Source organism: Oncorhynchus kisutch, linkage group LG27 (genome assembly GCF_002021735.2).
Source record: "Oncorhynchus kisutch isolate 150728-3 linkage group LG27, Okis_V2, whole genome shotgun sequence".
NCBI lineage: Eukaryota > Metazoa > Chordata > Actinopteri > Salmoniformes > Salmonidae > Oncorhynchus > Oncorhynchus kisutch.
This window is the reverse complement of record NC_034200.2, coordinates 11,209,498-11,229,681: the sequence shown is the minus strand read 5'-3', so window position 1 is coordinate 11,229,681 and position 20,184 is coordinate 11,209,498. Positions and strand designations below refer to the sequence as shown.

At 44.9% G+C, this 20,184-nt stretch overlaps 1 protein-coding gene across 2 annotated transcripts; it reads left to right on the top strand.

Annotated features, from left to right (window-relative positions):
* The first annotated feature begins 11,555 nt into the window (after positions 1-11,555).
* Positions 11,556-20,184, top strand: LOC109871978 (homeobox and leucine zipper protein Homez-like). 2 transcript variants are annotated; one of them, XM_020463031.2, is made up of 3 exons: positions 11,556-12,084; positions 17,407-17,587; positions 17,813-20,184. In XM_020463031.2, the coding sequence occupies exon 3, from the start codon at positions 17,841-17,843 to the stop codon at positions 19,911-19,913; it is 2,073 nt and encodes a 690-aa protein (XP_020318620.1). In that variant the 5' UTR covers positions 11,556-12,084; positions 17,407-17,587; positions 17,813-17,840; the 3' UTR covers positions 19,914-20,184. The 2 variants fall into 2 exon arrangements, with proteins under 2 accessions (XP_020318620.1, XP_020318621.1); XM_020463032.2 differs by having other exon boundaries at positions 11,616-12,084; positions 17,407-17,582.

Here is a 20,184-nt window from a genome sequence, read left to right as displayed (position 1 = left end):
ACCTGCTATCTGAGCAGCTAACCGATCGCTGCAGCTGTACATAGTCCATCTGTATATAGCCCACCCAATTTACCTACCTCATCCCCATATTGTTTTTATTTTATTTACTTTTCTGCTCTTTTGCACACCAGTATCTCTATCTGCACATGTTCATCTGATCATTTATCTCTCCAGTGTTAATCTGCTAAATTATAATTATTCACTCCTATGGCCTATTGATTGCCTACCTCTCATGCCTTTTACACACAATGTATATAGATTCTTTTTTTCTACTATGTTATTGACTTGTTGATTGCTTACTCCATGTGTAACTCTGTGTTGTTGTCTGTTCACACTGCTATGCTTTATCTTGACCAGGTCGCAGTAGCAAATGAGAACTTGTTCTCAACTAGCCTACCCGGTTAAATAAAGGTGAAATAAAAAAAATGTACTCCAGGTTCTGATGGTCAGTGAGGATGAGAAATGGGTCCTCTAATGCCAACTTCAGCACCAGGAGCTCCAAATCATCAACATCTGCAGGAGACAGCTTTTTAGAGTAATATGCAGGTTTTCTTTGGATTACCTTGACGTTGGGACAGGACAGCACCCACTTCTGAAGCATCCACCTCCACCACGAAGGGCAGCGTAGGATCTGAATGTTTGAGCAATGGGGCGGAGGAGAAACATCCCTTCAGTAGGCAGAAGGCTTCGTCAGCTGCAGGATTCCACCCCTATTTCCAGGGACCACCCTTCAGGAAAGAAGTGAGAGGAAAGGCGATCAGGCTAACATTCTTAATGAATCAGCGGTAGTAGTTGGCAATCCCCAAAAACGTTCGAACACCTTTATGGGGGTTGGGACTGGCCATGATCTGACATCATCCACCTTCTCATCCATCAGGACTCCTTGCGGGCCGATCTAGTAACCCAAAAAGGAGACATCCTCCTGATGGAATAGGCACTTCACCGCTTTGACATACAGGTGGTTTGCCAGGAGGCGTTCCAAGACTACTCGAACGTGAGCAATGTGATCCTCCAAGGTAGACCAGGATGTCATCGATATACACGACCACCTGGCATCCAAGCATGTTCCGGAGCACCTCATTGACGAATGCCTGGAACACTGACAGCGCATTGGCTAATCCAAAAGGCATCACCAGCTACTCGTAGTGACCATTTGGAAAAGAAAAGGAGAGCCGCACACTCTAGGAGCTCAGATGCAATAATTGAATAACTTAATAACCAACATTTCGACAGACAAGCTGTCTTCATCAGGGTATAATGACAAACACTGCGGGTCACTAGTTTATAAAGTGTCAAAGAACACACAATCATGGCCGGGTGTGGCCTGATAACATTGGTTAATTCTCAGATAATAAGAACATACAAAAACATGAATGGATAGCATACGATAGATACATAGTCCTACAAACAGTTAAAATGAATAGCGAAATCACAAGAATGGCTTCAGATCAAAGTCAACGTTGAGACCGAAGGGAGCAAGGGTCTTTAAATGCAGCCTCTCGTTTTAACAATAAATGGTCGAGGTCACCCCCTCTCCAAGGGAGGGCAACATGTTCAATGCCGATATACAGTTGAAGTCGGAAGTTTACATACACTAAGGTTGGAGTCATTAAAACTAGTTTTTCTTGCTAACAAACTATAGTTTTGGCAAGTCGGTTACGACATCTACTTTGTGCAAGACACAAGTAATTTTTCCAACAATTGTTTACAGACAGATTATTTCCCTGTATCACAATGGGTCAGAAGTCTATATACACTAAGTTGACTGTGCCTGTACACAGCTTGGAAAATGCTAGAAAATGTCATGGCTTCAGAAGCTTCTGATAGGCTAATTGACATCATTTGAGTCAATTAGAGGTGTACCTGTGGATTTATTTCAAGGCCTACCTTCCAACTCAGTGCCTCTTTGGTTAACATCATGGGAAAATGAAAACAAATCAGCCAAGATTGTAGACCTCCACAAGTCTGGTTCATCCTTGGGAGCAATTTCCAAATGCCTGAAGGTACCACGTTCATCTGTACAAACAATAGTTTGCAAGTATAAACTCCATGGGACCACGCAGTCATCATACTGCTCAGGAAGGAGACGCGTTCTGTCTCCTAGAATTTAATGTACTTAGGTGCAAAAAGTGCAAATCAATCCCAGAACAACAGCCAAGGACCTTGTGAAGATGCTGGAGGAAACAGGTACAAAAGTATCTATATCCACAGTAAAACGAGTCATATATCGCTCAGCAAGGAAGAAGCTACTGCGCCAAAACCGTAGCCAGACTATGGTTTGCAACTACACGAGGACAAAGATTGTACTTTTTGGAGAAATGTCCTCCGGTCTGATGAAAAATAATAGAACTGTTTGGCCATAATGACCATTGTTATGTTTGGAGAAAAAAGGGGGAGACTTGCAAGCCGAAGAACACCATCCCAACTGTGAAGCACGGGGGTGGCAGCATCATGTTGTGGGGGTGCTTTGCTGCAGGAGGGACTGGTGCACGAAGGGAAATTATGTGGATATATTGAAGCAACATCTCAAGACATCAGTCAGGAAGTTAAAGCTTGTTTGCAAATGGGTCTTCCAAATGGACAATGACACCAAGCATACTTCCAAAGTTGTGGCAAAATGACTTAAGGACAACAAAGTCAAGATATTGTAGTGGCCATCACAAAGCCCAGACCTCAATACTATAGAAAATGTGTAGGCAGAACTGAAAAAGTGTGTGCGAGCAAGGAGGCCTACAAACCTGACTCAGTTACACCAGCTTTGTCAGGAGGAATATGCCAAAATCCACTCAACTTATTGTGGAAAGCTTATGGAAGACTACCTGAAACGTTTGACCCAAGTTAAACAGTTTAAAGACAATGCTACCAAATATTAATTGAGTGCATGTAAACTTCTGACCCACTGGGAATGTGATGAAAGAAATAAAAGCTTAAATAAATAAATCATTCTCTCTACCATTATTCTGACATTTCACATTCTTAAAATAAATTGGCGATTCTAACTGACCTAATACAGAGGATTTTTACTAGGATTAAATGTCAGGAATTGTGAAAAACAGAGTTTAAATATATTTGGCTAAGGTGTATGTAAACTTCCGACTTCAACTGTAAGTAGGGACAAAATCAAGGGGTTCGCTTCCAAAAAGTGGGCTGCAAGCTGGGTAAGTTGTGTTTTTGCACCTAATTGTACTGCGATGCTCTGAGATTCGTACATTTAATTTGCGCTTTGTTTTACCCACATTTAAAAAAAATCATTTCTAACACATTTCCAATGCTGTCATCGGATCTTAGAATGTGCCAATGTTTGAACGATTCCCTTAATTTGTTCAGAGAACTTTGAATAGCGGGTAGTTAGAACGCCAGAATGCTTATTTTTGCAAGGCTGTCCTTGAAACAGATCATGTCTCAATTTGTTTAGAATTTTATCAATGGCAGTATTAATCTGACCATTTGTGTACCCCCACACCTTGAATTTTAGCCATATTCTTGTCAAAATCTGACTTTTTTGCAAATTCTTTTAATTTGACAGAATGGGCAGTAGGGCAAACTGTGTTTCAAGGGAAGCGGGTGACAACTTGTAGTGACCAGACATCGTGCTGAAGGCTGTCTTCCATTCATCTCCCTTCCAATGAAGATCAAATTGTAGCTCCACGGAGTTGTTTGATCGCGGCCGGTACCAACGGGAGAGGGTAGTGGTACTTCGTGGTGATGGATTTCAGATTTCTGTAATCAATGCACGGGCTCAACCCTCAGTCCTTCTTGCCATGAAGAAGAAGCCTGCCGATGCAGGGGAGGTGGACGTGCGAATGAAACCCTGCTGGAGCGCCTCCTGGATGTACACCATAGCACTTTTTTCTGCAACCGACAGAGGATAGATGCGGCCACGTGGAGGCACAGAGCCTGCAAGCAGGTCGATGGCACAGTCCCAGAGGCGATGGAGTGGGAGACAGGTGGCGCAGGTCTTAGAAAAAACCTCCCGAAGATCAATCAAATATATTTATGAAGCCCTTTTTACATCAGCCAATGTCACAAAGTGCTGAACAGAAACCCAGCCTAAAACCCCAAACAGCAAGCAATGCAGATGTAGAAGCATGTTGGCTAGGAAAAACTCCCTAGAAAGGCCGGAACCTAGGAAAAAACCAAGAGAGGAACCAGGCTCTGAGGGGTGGCCAGTCCTCTTCTGGCTGTGCCGGGTGGAGATTATAACAGAACATGGCCAAGATGTTCAAACGACTTGTAGTAGAAAATTCTCTGCTGTTGGATGCCCCTTAAGTAATGTTGACTCGTTGAAGAACGAGGAGGACCTCATCCATAGCCGTTCCCAAAAATGAGCCAGCTGGTCATGGTGTTGACAAAGTAGGTGTCCCTGTTTGATGACCATCTGGGAGATTAACTCCTGCTTCCATTTGTTAAGGTAGTATTCTGTAATGTAGACGCAGGGAGTCAGGTGCATTTAGTGAGTTTAATGATAACAAATATGGAACGATACAAAACAAGAGTCTGACCTGAAAACACAGACAATACTACCTGATGACTGACAAAACAGTGTACTAGATACATTTTAAGTAATGTAGGTAGTAATGAAATCCATGTTACGTTCGTTGTAAGAATGGTCGGACCAAGGTGCAGCGTCGTAGGCGTACACCTTACTTTATTCAATGAACACCGAAAAGAATAATAATAATAATAATAATAATACAAACTAAACGTAAAGTTTAGTAGGGCTAAACACCACAGTACCAAAACAAGATCCCACAAACTACAGGTGGGAAAAAACTGCCTCAGTATGATCCCCAATCAGAGACAACGATAGACAGCTGCCTCTGATTGGGAACCATACCCGGCCAACAAAGAAATATAAAACATAGATTGCCCACCCTAGTCACACCCTGACCTAACCAAATAGAGAATTAAAAGTTAAATTAAAATCTCTAAGGTCAGGGCGTGACAGATTATTATTTATTTTTTTACCTTTATTTAACTAGGCAAGTCAGTTTACAATGACGGCCTATCCCGGCCGATGCTGGGCCAATTGTGCACCCCCCTATGGGACTCAATCACAGCCGGATGTGATACAGCCTGATGATAGGGTGCATATGATCGTAATGATGGTTGCCAGGTGTGCATAAAGATGGATTGCCAGTACCGGTGGTTACTAGACCGGTGCCCGGAGAGCGGCAGTAGACACAACAAATACATGTCACACATACAATACCAGTCAAAAGTTTGGCCACACCTATTCATTCCAGAGTTTTTATTTATTTAGACTATTTTCTACATTGTAGAATAATAGTGAAGACATCAAAACTATGAAATAACACACATGGAATCATGTAGTAACCCAAAAAAAGTGTTAAACAAATCAAAATATATTTTATATTTATCATGGCACTAGGCGAGACCCAAATGCAGACAGGAGGCAGATGGTTTAAGAGTTTAAGATCTTTAATAAATCCAAAGGAAATAGGCAAGAGAATGGTTGTGGACAGGCAAAAGGTCATAAGCAGATCAGAGTCCATGAGGTACAGAGTGGCAGGCAGGCTTGAGGTCAGGGTAGGCAGAATGCTCAGGCAGGCAGTAAACAGAGTCCAGAACAGGCAAGGGTCAAAACCAGGAGGACTGGGAAAAGGAGAAAAGGCAAAGCAGGAAAAACCGCTGGTAGGCTTGTACATACAAACTGGCACAGACAGACAGGAAACACAGGGTTAAATAGACTGGGGAAAACAAGCGACACCTGGAGGGGGTGGAGACATTGTTGCATTAACGAGGACAGGTGAAATAGATCAGGGTGTGACAATATTTTAGATTCTTTAAAGTAGCCACTCTTTGCCTTGATGACATCTTTGCACACTCTAGGAATTCTCTCAACCAGCTTCATGAGGTAGTCACCTGGAATGCATTTCAATTAACAGGTGTGCCTTGTTAAAAGTTTGTGTGGAACGTCTTGCATGTATTTTCATAGTTTTGATGTCTTCACTATTATTCTACAATGTCAAGAAATGCCCTGGAATGAGTAGGTGTGTCCAGACCTTTGACTGGATTGCGCAACCAGGGGTGGAAAGACCCCGGATCATTGTTACTCTAACTTCCGCGACGCATATAAGGCCCTGCCCCGCCCCCCTTTCGGAAAAGCTGACCACGACTCCATTTTGTTGATCCCTGCCTACAGACAGAAACTAAAACAAGAAGCTCCCATGCTGAGGTCTGTCCAACGCTGGTCCGAACAAGCTGACTCCACACTCCAAGACTGCTTCCATCACGTGGACTGGGAGATGTTTCGTATTGCGTCAGCCAACAACATTGACGAATACGCTGATTCGGTGTGCGAGTTCATTAGAACGTGCGTTGAAGATGTCGTTCCCATAGCAACGATTAAAACATTCCCCAACCAGAAACCGTGGATTGATGGCAGCATTCGTGTGGAACTGAAGGCGCGAACCACTGCTTTTAATCAGGGCAAGGTGTCTGGTAACATGACTGAATAACAAACAGCGCAGCTATTCCCTCCGCAAGGCTATCAAACAAGCTAAGCGCCAGTACAGAGACAAAGTAGAATCTCAATTCAACGGCTCAGACACAAGAGTCATGTGGCAGGGTCTACAGTCAATCACGGACTACAGGAAGAAACCCAGCCCAGTCACGGACCAGGATGTCTTGCTCCCAGGCAGACTAAACAACTTTTTTGCCCGCTTTGAGGACAATACAGTGCCACTGACACGGCCTGCAACGAAAACATGCGGTCTCTCCTTCACTGCAGCCGAAGTGAGTAAGACATTTAAACGTGTTAACCCTCGCAAGGCTGCAGGCCCAAACGGCATCCCCAGCCGCGCCCTCAGAGCATGCGCAGACCAGCTGGCCGGTGTGTTTACGGACATATTCAACCAATCCCTATACCAGTCTGCTGTTCCCACATGCTTCAAGAGGGCCACCATTGTTCCTGTTCCCAAGAAAGCTAAGGTAACTGAGCTAAACGACTACCGCCCCGTAGCACTCACATCCGTCATCATGAAGTGCTTTGAGAGACTAGTCAAGGACCATATCACCTCCACCCTACCTGACACCCTTGACCCACTCCAATTTGCTTACCGCCCAAATAGGTCCACAGACGATGCAATCTCAACCACACTGCACACTGCCCTAACCCATCTGGACAAGAGGAATACCTATGTGAGAATGCTGTTCACCGACTACAGCTCGGCATTCAACACCATAGTACCCTCCAAGCTCGTCATCAAGCTCGAGACCCTGGGTCTCGACCCCGCCCTGTGCAACTGGGTACTGGACTTCCTGACGGGCCGCCCCCAGGTGGTGAGGGTAGGCAACAACATCTCCTCCCCGCTGATCCTCAACACTGGGGCCCCACAAGGGTGCGTTCTGAGCCCTCTCCTGTACTCCCTGTTCACCCACGACTGCGTGGCCACGCACGCCTCCAACTCAATCATCAAGTTTGCGGACGACACAACAGTGGTAGGCTTGATTACCAACAACGACGAGACGGCCTACAGGGAGGAGGTGAGGGCCCTCGGAGTGTGGTGTCAGGAAAATAACCTCACACTCAACGTCAACAAAACTAAGGAGATGATTGTGGACTTCAGGAAACAGCAGAGGGAACACCCCCCCATCCACATCGATGGAACAGTAGTGGAGAGGGTAGCAAGTTTTAAGTTCCTCGGCATACACATCACAGACAAACTGAATTGGTCCACTCACACAGACAGCATCGTGAAGAAGGTGCAGCAGCGCCTCTTCAACCTCAGGAGGCTGAAGAAATTCGGCTTGTCACCAAAAGCACTCACAAACTTCTACAGATGCACAATCGAGAGCATCCTGGCGGGCTGTATCACCGCCTGGTATGGCAACTGCACCGCCCTCAACCGTAAGGCTCTCCAGAGGGTAGTGAGGTCTGCACAACGCATCACCGGGGGCAAACTACCTGCCCTCCAGGACACCTACACCACCCGATGCTACAGGAAGGCCATAAAGATCATCAAGGACATCAACCACCCGAGCCACTGCCTGTTCACCCCGCTGTCATCCAGAAGGCGAGGTCAGTACAGGTGCATCAAAGCTGGGACCGAGAGACTGAAAAACAGCTTCTATCTCAAGGCCATCAGACTGTTAAACAGCCACCACTAACATTGAGTGGCTACTGCCAACACACTGTCAATGCCACTGACTCTACTCCAGCCACTTTAATCATGGGAATTGATGGGAAATGATGTAAATATATCACTAGCCACTTTAAACAATGCTACCTTATATAATGTTACTTACCCTACATTATTCATCTCATATGCATACGTAGATACTGTACTCTATATCATCGACTGCATCCTTATGTAATACATGTATCACTAGCCACTTTAACTATGCCACTTGGTTTACATACTCATCTCATATGTATATACTGTACTCGATATCATCTACTGTATCTTGCCTATGCTGCTCTGTACCATCACTCATTCATATATCCTTATGTACATATTCTTTATCCCCTTACACTGTGTATAAGACAGTAGTTTTTTTGGAATTGTTAGTTAGATTACTTGTTCGTTATTACTGCATTGTCGGAACTAGAAGCACAAGCATTTCACTACACTCGCATTAACATCTGCTAACCATGTGTATGTGACAAATAAATTTGATTTGATTTGATTTGGTACTGTATCTGTGACCAATAAATGCATCTCTGTATTCCAAGTAATGTGAAATCCGTAGATTAAGTTCTAATGACTTATTTCCTCACATTAACTATAACTCGGTGAAATATGGGCATATATGAATCCTACTACACTGGCTTTGACGCTTGTCGTATGTGGCAGGGCTAGCAAACTATTACGGACTACAAAGGGAAACCCAGCTGTGAGCTGCCCAGTGACACGAGTCTACCAGACGAGCTAAATGCTTTTTATGTTCGAGGCAAGCAACGCTTAAGCATGCATGAGAGCACCAGATGTTCCAATGTGATCAAGACCTTTAAACAGGTCAACATTCACAAGGCCGCGGAGCCAGACGGATTACAAGGACGTGTACTCAGAGCATGCGCAGACCAACTAGCAAGTGTTTTCACTGGCATTTTCAACCTCTCCCTGACAGAGTCTGTAATACCTACATTTTTCAAGCAGACCCCCATAATCCCTGTGCCCAAGAAAGCGAAGGTAACCTGCCTGAATGACTACTGCCTGTAGCACTCACATCGGTAGCCATGAAGTGCTTTGAAAGGCTGGTCCTGGCTCACATCAACACCATCATCCCGGAAACCCTAGATCAACTCCAATTTGCATAACGTCTCAAGAGATCCACAGATGATGCATTCTCAATCGCACTCCACACTGCCCTTTCCCACCTGGACAAAAGGAGCCTATGTGAGAATGCTGTTCGCCTATGTGAGAATACCTACAGCTCAGTGTTCAACACCATAGTGCCCACAAAGCTCAGCACTAAGCTAAGGACCCTGGGACTAAACACCTCCCTCTGCAACTGGATCCTGGACTTCCTGACGGGTCGCCTCCAGGTGGTAAGGGTAGGCAACAACACATCTGCCACGCTGATCCGATCCTCAACACAGGGGCCCCACAGGAGTGTGTGTTTAGTCCCCTCCTGTACTCCCTGTTCACCCACAACTGCGTGGCCAAGCACGACTCCAACACTATCATTACGTTTTCTGAAGAGGTCAGCGACCTGGCATTGTGGTGCCAGGACAACAAATGTGAGCAAGACAAAGGAGATTGTGGACTACAGGAAAAGGAGGACCGATCACGCCTCCATTCACATTGACAGGGCTGTAATGGAGCGGGTCGAGAGTTTCAAGTTCCTTGGTGTTCACATCACCAACAAACTTAATGGTCCAAACACACCAAGACAGTCAAGAAGAGGCACGACAACACCTTTTCCCCATCAGGTGACTGAAAAGATTTGGCATGGGTCCCCAGATCATCAAAAAGTTCTACAGCTGCACCATCGAGAGCATCATGACCGGTTGCATTACCGCCTGATATGGCAACTGCTCGGCATCTGACCATAAGGCGCTACAGAGGGTAGTGCGTACGGCCCAGTATGTCACTGGGGCCAAGCTTCCTTCCACCCAGCACCTATATACACAAGACAGTGTCAGAGGAAGGCCCAAGAAATTGTCAGACTCCAGTCACCCAAGTCATTGACTGTTCTCTCTGCAACCGCACGGCAAGCGGTACCGGAGTGCCAAGTATAGGTCCAAAAGACTCCTTAACAGCTTCTACCCCCAAGCCATAAGACTGCTGAACAACTAATCAAATGAAAACTATTTACATTGACACCCCCCCACACACTTCTTTACACTGCTGCTACTCGCTGTTTATTATCTCACGTTACCCCTACCTACATGTACAAATTACCTTGACTAACCTGTACCCCCACACGTTCACTCGGTACAGGTAACCCTTGCATATAGCCTCTGTATTGTTGTTATTTTATTGTGCTACTTTTCAATTTTTTACTTTAGTTTACTTTGTAAATATTTTCATAACTCTTTCTTGAATTGCATTGTTGGTTAAGGGCTTGTAAGTAAGCATGTCATGGTAAGGTACACCTGTTGTATTCGGCACGTGACAAATAAAAAATTATTTTATTTTATTTCTGGGCAAATACACTACATGTGTACACTACAAAAGTATATGGACACCTGCTCATCAAACATTAATATGGAGTTTGTCCCCCCTTTGTGGCTGTAACAGCACACTATGCAGTTTTTACACACTATGCGCTTCAGCACGCCACGGTCTTGTTCTGTGAGCTTGTGTAGCTTACCACTTCGCAGCTGAGACATTGTTGCTCCTAGACGTTTCCATCAGCACTTACAGTTGCCCGGGGCAGCTCCACCAGCACAGAAATGTGAAAAACTGACTTGTAGGGAAGGTGGCATACCATTACGGTGCCACGTTGAAAGTCACTGAGCTCTTCGGTAAAGCCATTCTACTGCCAATTTTTGTCTATGGAGATTACATGGCTGTGTGCTCGATTTTATTCACCTGTCAGCAACGGGTGTGGCTGAAATGGCCAAATCCACTCATTTGAAGGGGTGTCCACATGTTTCGGCTGTATGTTTCCACCACATATTTTTATTTTATTTTACCTTTATTTAACTAGGCAAGTCAGTTAAGAACAACTTCTTATTTTCAATGACGGCCTAGGAACAGTGGGTTAACTGCCTGTTCAGGGGCAGAACGACAGTTTTGTACCTTGTCAGCTCGGGGATTTGAACTCTCAACCTTCCGGTTACTAATCCAACGCTCTAACCACTAGGCTACCCTGCCGCCCATATAAAACATATAAGTAATATAAATATAAATATATTGCAATATATTACTTTTCTTAAAGTACGATAGCCGTGTGGTCGAATCCCCCTAGGGCAACATTTTTATTTGATCACAAAACGCTCCACTGTTGGTCGTTGAGTCAAATAATGCTTATGTTCTACATGTAAATTTAGTTTACACGTCTATGTAGTCTGCACTCAATGGTGTATGAAAACACTTTCGAAAAACTATATATTTATATAACCTTACAAACATGGCGATTGCAGTGCCCATAAGTGTGTTTTAGAAGAGTTATTTTGCTGACCAGTCCTTTACAAGCGCTTTCATCCAATCCCAGTCCTGCTTTGCATAGAATGCCACACCCTCTCTATCGTCACTCGGGAGATGGTGGGGCCTGTGTGAGTTTCTGGTCCTCGTCTTGGCAGGACAGGGGAAACGCTCGGATTTTCAGAACTAAAGCAACAACTGACCGAGAGGGGTACAGTAAGGAAACGGGTTCAACCAATTGCTGATTCACTTCTAAAAGGTGTAATCATTATCAAGTATCCGTTTGGGTCGTAACTTGAGACAAAACAAAGTTCTATAATTGCTTCGCGTCATTGTATCCGAAACGAGAACCCGTTTTGAGGTTCGACGGATAGATAAGGCGACGGGGTCAGACAGACTATTGTTTCCCTGTGTTTTCTGTCCAACTTCAGCCATTAACAGGGTTAACAAAAAAAAGACGGATATAAAAAATTTAAGAAAAACTTTATCCAACGCCAGAGAATAAATGGGCTAAAACATGATTCCGGTAAGTTTGTTTCTTTGTTATTACTGAAGCGTGTCCGAGTGAGTGCGCCTGTGCAGTCTGACCATTTGAGCTAGTACGCCACAAAGGATCAAAATATCTGTTCCAACTTGTGAGCTGTTCCGCATTGTAAGCTGTCTTGATGTTACATTTGTAACAATGTTAAAATTACGAGGGCTACTATTAGCAAAGCGCCGGATATCTTTCTCGGTCGGCCACATTTGTACCTAGCATTTTTTTGTCAAGGGCTACTAGTTTGCTCGCTCAGTGGTTGACCCACATCTTTTTTGGGGAATACAAATGTATCATTTCCGAAAACGAATGAGTTGCAACAGAACGCAGCATGATACATTAAGTTCGCTAATCACTTGGGTGATTTGGTTCTGAGTTCGGAGATTATATAGCCCAGCCCCTGACCGTCAGTCTCGTACATTGGATCAGGGCCAGCGCCCGAATGAACCAATTGGACTGCCATTTGAATTCTATAGGCGGGACCGTTTTTATCAATGGGTGTTCTAGTAAACGGGTGTCACAATAAAGAATAAGCAGCTCCCGAGTTTCAAATTTGGCCAAGCTTACAATTTACCTTACATTTCTACCAATCTGCGTGTCAGTTTAGTATTTGTAAATGCAAATAAAAGATGGACAAGTTTCATTTCAATAATTGTCTCGTGGTTTATCATAATCTGAATGAATTAAAATGATACAAATCAAAACGTTTAAATTCAACTAATGCAAGAGCACCAGCCTTTGCCATATGGACACATTGATTGCCTACACGGTGATCAATTGGCGGCTAAAGAAATTAGCGCATGTAACTCCGAGAGAGGTCGACTGCGGCATTGGCCTATAGGCTATCACTCCCATCGTCAACTAAGTCAAATGCATAGGCTTAAAGCCAATAATTAGAAACAGTAGAAAATATCCTGATACATTCAGGTTCTTTTAATCCCATTCATCTCTTTTACGTCTGTCTTTATTTGAGCTATCTCTAGTGAAGTGCAATATTGTATGAACTCAGCAGTTTGGTGTGCTCAAGCGCGCACGCTCTACGTTATCAGGACAGAGGATCCACACACATGCTCATTGCTCACATGAAGCACTCCAAACAAAAGACAATGACAACATTTACAAAACTCGTAAATGATGGTTATGAAATGAACCAAAAGTTGTTTCTCACAAGTATAGCAGGTTGTGAACTCTGCAAACAACGTTTCCACTCGGAGAAAGTGAACGGTAAATGACTGTAATACATGCATTAACAGAAATGAATGTAACCAAATGACTGGGATTAATGGTACATTTACTAGGCCTACTGGTTAAATATGTAAAAGGGAATTGATAAAAATATATCATCAAAGGGCAAACAATTCACACAATGAAACATTGAATGTGCAGGAATTGGCAGGAGACAATGGAGCACATTCTGGAAAGCTGAGTGCATGCATTCTGGAGAGCGATGCCCATATCTTTGCCACACAACCCTTCCGTTCTAGGCCTATGCACTTGTGATTTAAAATTTTATTTAACCTTTATTTAACTAGGCAAGTCCAGTTAAGAACAAATTCTTATTTACAATGATGGCTTACCCTGGCCAAACCCTAAGCCGGGCGACGCTGGGCCAATTGTACGCTGCCCTATGGGACTCCCAATCACGGCCGGTTGTGATACAGCCTAGAATCGAACCAGGGTCTGTAGTGACACATGATTTGTCACATGTGCCGAATACAACCGGTGTAGACCTTACAGTGAAATGCTTACTTACAAGCCCTTAACCAACAATGCAGTTTAAAAAAAAACAAGTGCTAAGTAAATAAAAAAAGAACTAACAAATAATTAAAGAGCAGCAGTAAAATAACAATAGAGGCTATATACAGGTTGTACCGGTTAGTCAAGGTAATTGAGGTACAATATACATGTAGGTAGAGTTAAAGTGACTATGCATAGATGATAACCAGAGTAGCAGCAGTGTAAAGGGGGGGGGGGGCAATGCAAATAGCCTGGGTAGCCATTTAATTAGCTGTTCAGGAGTCTTATGGCTTGGGGGTGGAAGCTGTTAATTCTTTTGGACCTAGACTTGGTGCTCCAGTACCACTTGCCATGCGATAGCAGAGAGAACAGTCTATGACTAGGGTGGCTGGACTCTTTGATCATTTTTAGGGCTTTCCTCTGACACCGCCTGGTATAGAGGTCTTGGATGGCAGGAAGCTTGGCCCCGTGATGTACTGGGCCGTACATCTACCCTTTGTAGTGCCTTGCAGATGGCCAAGCATTTGCCATACCAGGCATTGATACAACCAGCCATGATTCCCTCGATGGTGCAGCTGTAGAACCTTTTTAGGATCTGAGGACCCTTGCCAAATCTTTTCAGTCTCCTGAGGGGGAATAGGCTTTGTCTTGCCCTCTTCATGACTATCTTGGTGTGTCGGGACCATGATAGTTTGTTGGTGATGTGAACACCAAGGAACTTGAAGCTCTCAACCTGCTTCACTGCAGCCCAGATGAGAATGGGGGTGTGCTCGGTCCTCCTTTTCTTGTAGTCCACAATCATCTTCTTTGTCTTGAACACATTGAGGGAGAGGTTGTCCTGGCATCACCCTATAGGCTGTCTCATCGTTGTCAGTGATCAGGCCTACCACTGTTGTCATAGGCAAACTTAATGATGGTGTTGGAGTCGTGCTTGGCCATGCAGTCATGAGTGAACAGGGAGTACAGGAGGGGACTGAGCATGCACCCCTGAAGGGGCCCTGTGTTGAGGATCAGCGTGGTGGATGTGTTTGTGTTACTTGCCTCTACGCGAGCATAGAAGTAATTTAGCTCATCTGGTAGGCTCGTGTCACTGTGCAGCCCACGGCTGTGCTTCTCTTTGTAGTCTGTAATAGTTTGCAAGTCCTGCCACATCCGACGAGTGTCGGAACCGGTGTAGTATGATTCAATCTTAGTCCTGTATTGACACTTTGCCTGTGATGGTTCGTCGGAGGGCAGAGCGGGATTTCTTATAAGCTTCCGGGTTAGTCCCGCTCCTTGAAAGCGGCAGCTCTTCCCTTTAGCTCAGTGCGGATGTTGCCTGTAATCAATGGATTCTGGTTGGGGTATGCATGTACAGTCACTGTGGGGATGACGTCATCGATGCACTTATTGATGAAGCCAGTGACTGGTGAACTCATCAATGCCATCTGAAGAATCCCGGAACATATTCCTGTTGGTGCAAGCAAAACAGTCCTGTAGCTTAGCGAATGACGGGGATGAGGGCCTTGCCGGGTGTCTGGAGTAAATCTTTTGCGTCCGAGTCGTTAAAGAAAATAAAAATCTTATCCAGTATGGGGTGAATAATTGCTGTCCTGATTTCTGGAAGCTCTTTTTTCGTCATAAGAGATGGTGGCAGAAACATTATGTACAAAATAAGTTACCAAAAAAAACCACGTACATTTGGTTAGGGGACTGGAAAACGGCAGCCATCTCCAGCACCATTTGGATAGGCAAGGAGGTACAGTTGCCCGCCCATAACGCCGGCCCAGAATTAAACCGTATATCTTAGTCAACTTGATCTAATTTCTCAAGTACTTAGCTAATTTCATTTTGGGTTAGTTTCGGCTCATTATGTTATTGTAATCATCATGTAAACTTCTAGCTGGAATGCTGCAGGGTTTGCATATTTTGTCCCAGTTATGCCCTTATTCATTCATCGTATACAGTCGTGGCCAAAAGTTTTGAGAATGACACAAATATTAATTTCCACAAATGTTGCTGCTTCAGTGTCTTTAGATATTTTTGTCAGATGTTACTATGGAATACTGAAGTATAATTACAAGCATTTCATAAGTGTCAAAGGCTTTTATTGACAATTACATGAAGTTCATGCAAAGAGTCAATATTTGCAGTGTTGACCCTTCTTTTTCAAGACCTCTGCAATCTGGCCTGGCATGCTGTCAATGAACTTCTGGGCCACATCCTGACTGATGGCAGCCCATTCTTGCTTGGAGTTTGTCAGAATTTGTGGGTTTTTGTTTGTCCATCCACCTCTTGAGGATTGACCACAAGTCCTCAATGGGATTAAGGTCTGGGGAGTTTCCTGGCCTTGGACCCAAAATATCGATGTTTTGTTCCCGAGCCACTTAGTTATCACTTTTGCCTTATGGCAAGGTGCTCCATCATGCTGGAAAAGGCATTGTTCGTCACCAAACGGTTCCTGGATGGTTGGGAGAAGTTGCTCTCGAAGGATGTGTTGGTACCATTCTTTATTCATTGCTGTGTTCTTAGGCAAAATTGTGAGTGAGCCCACTCCCTTGGCTGAGAAGCAACCCCACACATGAATGGTCTCAGGATGCTTTACTGTTGGCATGACATAGGACTGATGGTAGCGCTCACCTTGTCTTCTCCGGACAAGCTTTTTTTCCGGGAGGCCCAAACAATCCGAAAGGGGATTCAAAAAGAAAATTACTTTAACCCCAGTCCTCAGCACTCCAATCCCTGTACTTTTAGCAGAATATCAGTTTGTCCCTGATGTTTTTCCTGGAGAGAAGTGGCTTCTTTGCTGCCCTTCTTGACACCAGGCCATCCTCCAAATGTCTTCGCCTCAATTCAGCTAATGAAGGTTTGGTATTGGCGATCGAAGTTGAATTAGATGTTAGTTAATTTTTGTCATTTAGCAGATGCTTTTATCCAGAGTGACCTACAGGACGAATTAGGGTGACGTGCATTGCTCAAGGGCACATTGACAGACTTTTCACCTCGTTGCCTCTGGGGTTCGAACCAGCGACCTGTCTGTTACTGGCCCAATGCTCTTAATCGCTAGGCTACCTGCCGTTAGTGCCAGGCTAGGACATCCAGACTGCAGCCCCTCCAGGACCAGGGGGGCAAAAAAAATACCATATGGGATATTGGATTTAATCTGAACTTTGTAAATATATTTGCCAGGGGGAAATGTCCACATGATACACATGCTGTACACACTACAGTACAATCAAATGTTTACTTCCAGGTTCCCTCTCAATAATGCTACAACAAAAGGAATATAAGAAATACAAAATATGCACTTGTTGCGTTCCATAGTTTTCTCTGTGAATTGACAGTTAACTTCATTTATGCTTTTGGTCAGATCAGGGCAGAGTTGTACATAAATTCTCCCTAATAGCCAATCTCGAGTTTGCCTTTTGTATGAAGTCAACTGTCCTCTGCCATAGCTGTTTTATTGCTGTTTTTCAAAAAGAGATTATATTATAAAACATCTTACTCTATGAATGACAATTTTTATATATTTTCTCATGTATGAATCGCCTACACATTGAAAATATCAAATGTTCAATCTATTTTCTCTTTCCATAGGTGTTTCTGTTGTGACTCACTGCCTCTGGTGGGGGGGGGTCAAACTTCATTCTCAGAGGACGGAGAACTTGTGAAAAGAGGACAGAGCACTTTGAAAAGTTGATGCAATTATACTTAGCTGTGGATATATTGTCTCACATTCCTACAGCCAAAAGGACCAAGTGCACGGACAACCGGTAAAGTACGTTAAAATACATTTTTTCCCAACATTCTTGCTTGTAGAGGTCGTGAGAGCACACTTTCCTGATTCAAATGCTAATTTCAGTCCGACAGGCAAGCAATCTACCTGTTGGAGACCCCTGGACTAGACATTGGCAAACTCCAGTGCTATTTCTCATATTTTTTTGTTTGTGCAATAATCAATTTGAGCACAATGTATTTTACATCTTTGTCTTATCTCTACTAGACTGGAGTGACGTGCGGTGACACCACCGATGGCAACACACATTGACCGTAACAGAAGAATAGGCCTGGAGGTGAATATGGAGACATTCCAGAGTGACGTCACAAAGACGGCGTGTGAAGGAAAGCATGCCGCCCAAAACTCCTCCAAAACTCCACACCACCAGATAACCAATGGAAAGAGCCACCTATCCTTTGACCACGATGCAACAGACAGTGATGGAGGCAAGGTTAGAGATGGTGGTGTTAGTTTCAGCACCAACCACAACTCTGTGGTGTGCCTGCCTTTGGTCTCTGAGGGCCCGAAGCTAGTATGGACACAGTCAAATCAGACACGTGAGCTTGACACCATCCAAGAGCTGATCCAGGCATTCAATGTGTTCCCATACCCAACATCTCGTGAGGTGAATGCCTTGGCACGGCTCTGTGCCCTGCCTCTGGACAAAGTCAAGGTCTGGTTCATGGTGCAGAGAATCAAATACGGCATCAGCTGGGCCTCAGAGGAGATTGAGGAGACGCGTGGCAAGCTGGCCGGACCTGAGTGGACTAACGACTATGCAAATGAGAAAGAGGAGATCAAGATGAGGACGGGGTGTGGGGAGATGTCTGTGGAAGCAGAGGACACAGGCCAAATGAATAATGGTCTTAACTCTTCCCTGCTCCACCCAAGAAAACGTGCCAGACATGAGACTCCAGAACACTGCAAACCAGCCTCCACCATCCGACATTTCAGTTCCTCTCTCCCACCCCCTCAGGATTCATACTACTACCGCCCTCCTGTAGACATGCCAGCAACTACCGCGACAGAAGCTTCCCTGAACCTCTCTGAGACCTCACTTGGCTCTCCACGGCAACAACAACGCGGACGCTACAAAAAGACCAAAGCTCAGCTTGCAGTCCTTCGCAGCAGCTTCCTGCGTGAAAACTGGCCTGCAGAGACAGAGCTCCGATGCCTGCAGAATGAAACGGGCCTGAGCCGCAATGACATCCGCAAATGGTTCAGCGACAGCCGGTACCAGCTTAGAAATGGGCGCGGACTGCTTAGAACATCCATGGTCTACCCTCAGCTCATCATAGAAGCAAAGGACGAGTCTCAGCAACTCCAGTCTTTTCCACGCGTAGCTCACAGGCCTCGGGATCAAGAAAATGATATTGAAGTGCAGAGAGGGGCTCAATGGAAGGGAGCTCGCAGCAATGGGGTGAAAGATTCACATTTCTTCCAGAACTTCCTGTCAAACAGCCTGGAGACCTTTGGGGAGGGAGCAGTAGAGGCGGAGGAGGACGAGGTTGCAGAGGAAGCCTCTGTTCACACTGAGACTGTTAAGGAAGAGGAGGTGAAAAAGGAAGATAAGCCCCTACAGTTGATTAGGGGCAACAAAGACCCAGAGATTAAACAACCACCAGCCCTTACCATCTGTGCTTCTTCCTCCCCCTCTCATTCTACCACCCCTCCCCTTTCGACTATTGTCCCCACTATTAAGCATAGTTCCACTAGCACCAGCACCCTGCAGAAGTCTGCTCGCTCAGCCAAAGCCTCACTCACAGCCCTGTCTCTCTCCAGTCCTCCCTCATCCTGGTCTACTCTTACACCTGCTGGCCGACTACGGAAGACCAAGGAACAACTGGACATACTAAAGGAGCACTTCCTGCACTGCCAGTGGCCTAAGAGTGAGGACTACTCCCAGCTGGTAGAACTCACAGGCTTGCCCCGTGCAGACATCATCCAGTGGTTTGGGGATACGCGCTATGCTGTTAAAAATGGGCAGCTACGCTGGGTGCAGGGGGTCCGTGAGCAATTTCTGTCTGAACTAGCCACACAGCAAAATGGCAGTGGAGTCACCGGTGGAAACGGTTCCAGTGGGATCCCTCGGGTTATGGGTAGCCGCAAACGTAAGTCTCAAGCGAATGGCGCCACAGCAACATCCACTGCCGATTTCCCGGACATCAAGCCGCTGGGGGTTTACCATCGCTTGACTGGGGTTCTTCATGAGAAAGACCTTGATGCCCTTTGCAAAAAGTCACGAATGAGCTACCAGCAGGTGCGAGACTGGTTTGCATCTCAGGAGAGCAAGAAAATTGACCCAGAAACCAATGTTACTGATTGAGATGAGGAACTTGTGGGTGGATAAGGGTTGGAAATCAGCACTCTCTCTTTTTACAGAGGACAAGACTGATCATCTCTACACAGAACAATGACGCTCCTTAGTTACAAAAACGTTTCATATTGAATTTACTTTGCTCTAATGTGAGCAGGTGTGACTCTTAAATGCTTACGGTCTTTGTAGTATAAGCACAGATCTGGTGACTGTGCTTGAATTATTGCTGCATTCAGTGTTTTGTTTTCTCATAAGCTTGGTCTTGAAGTCCTGCTTGTGC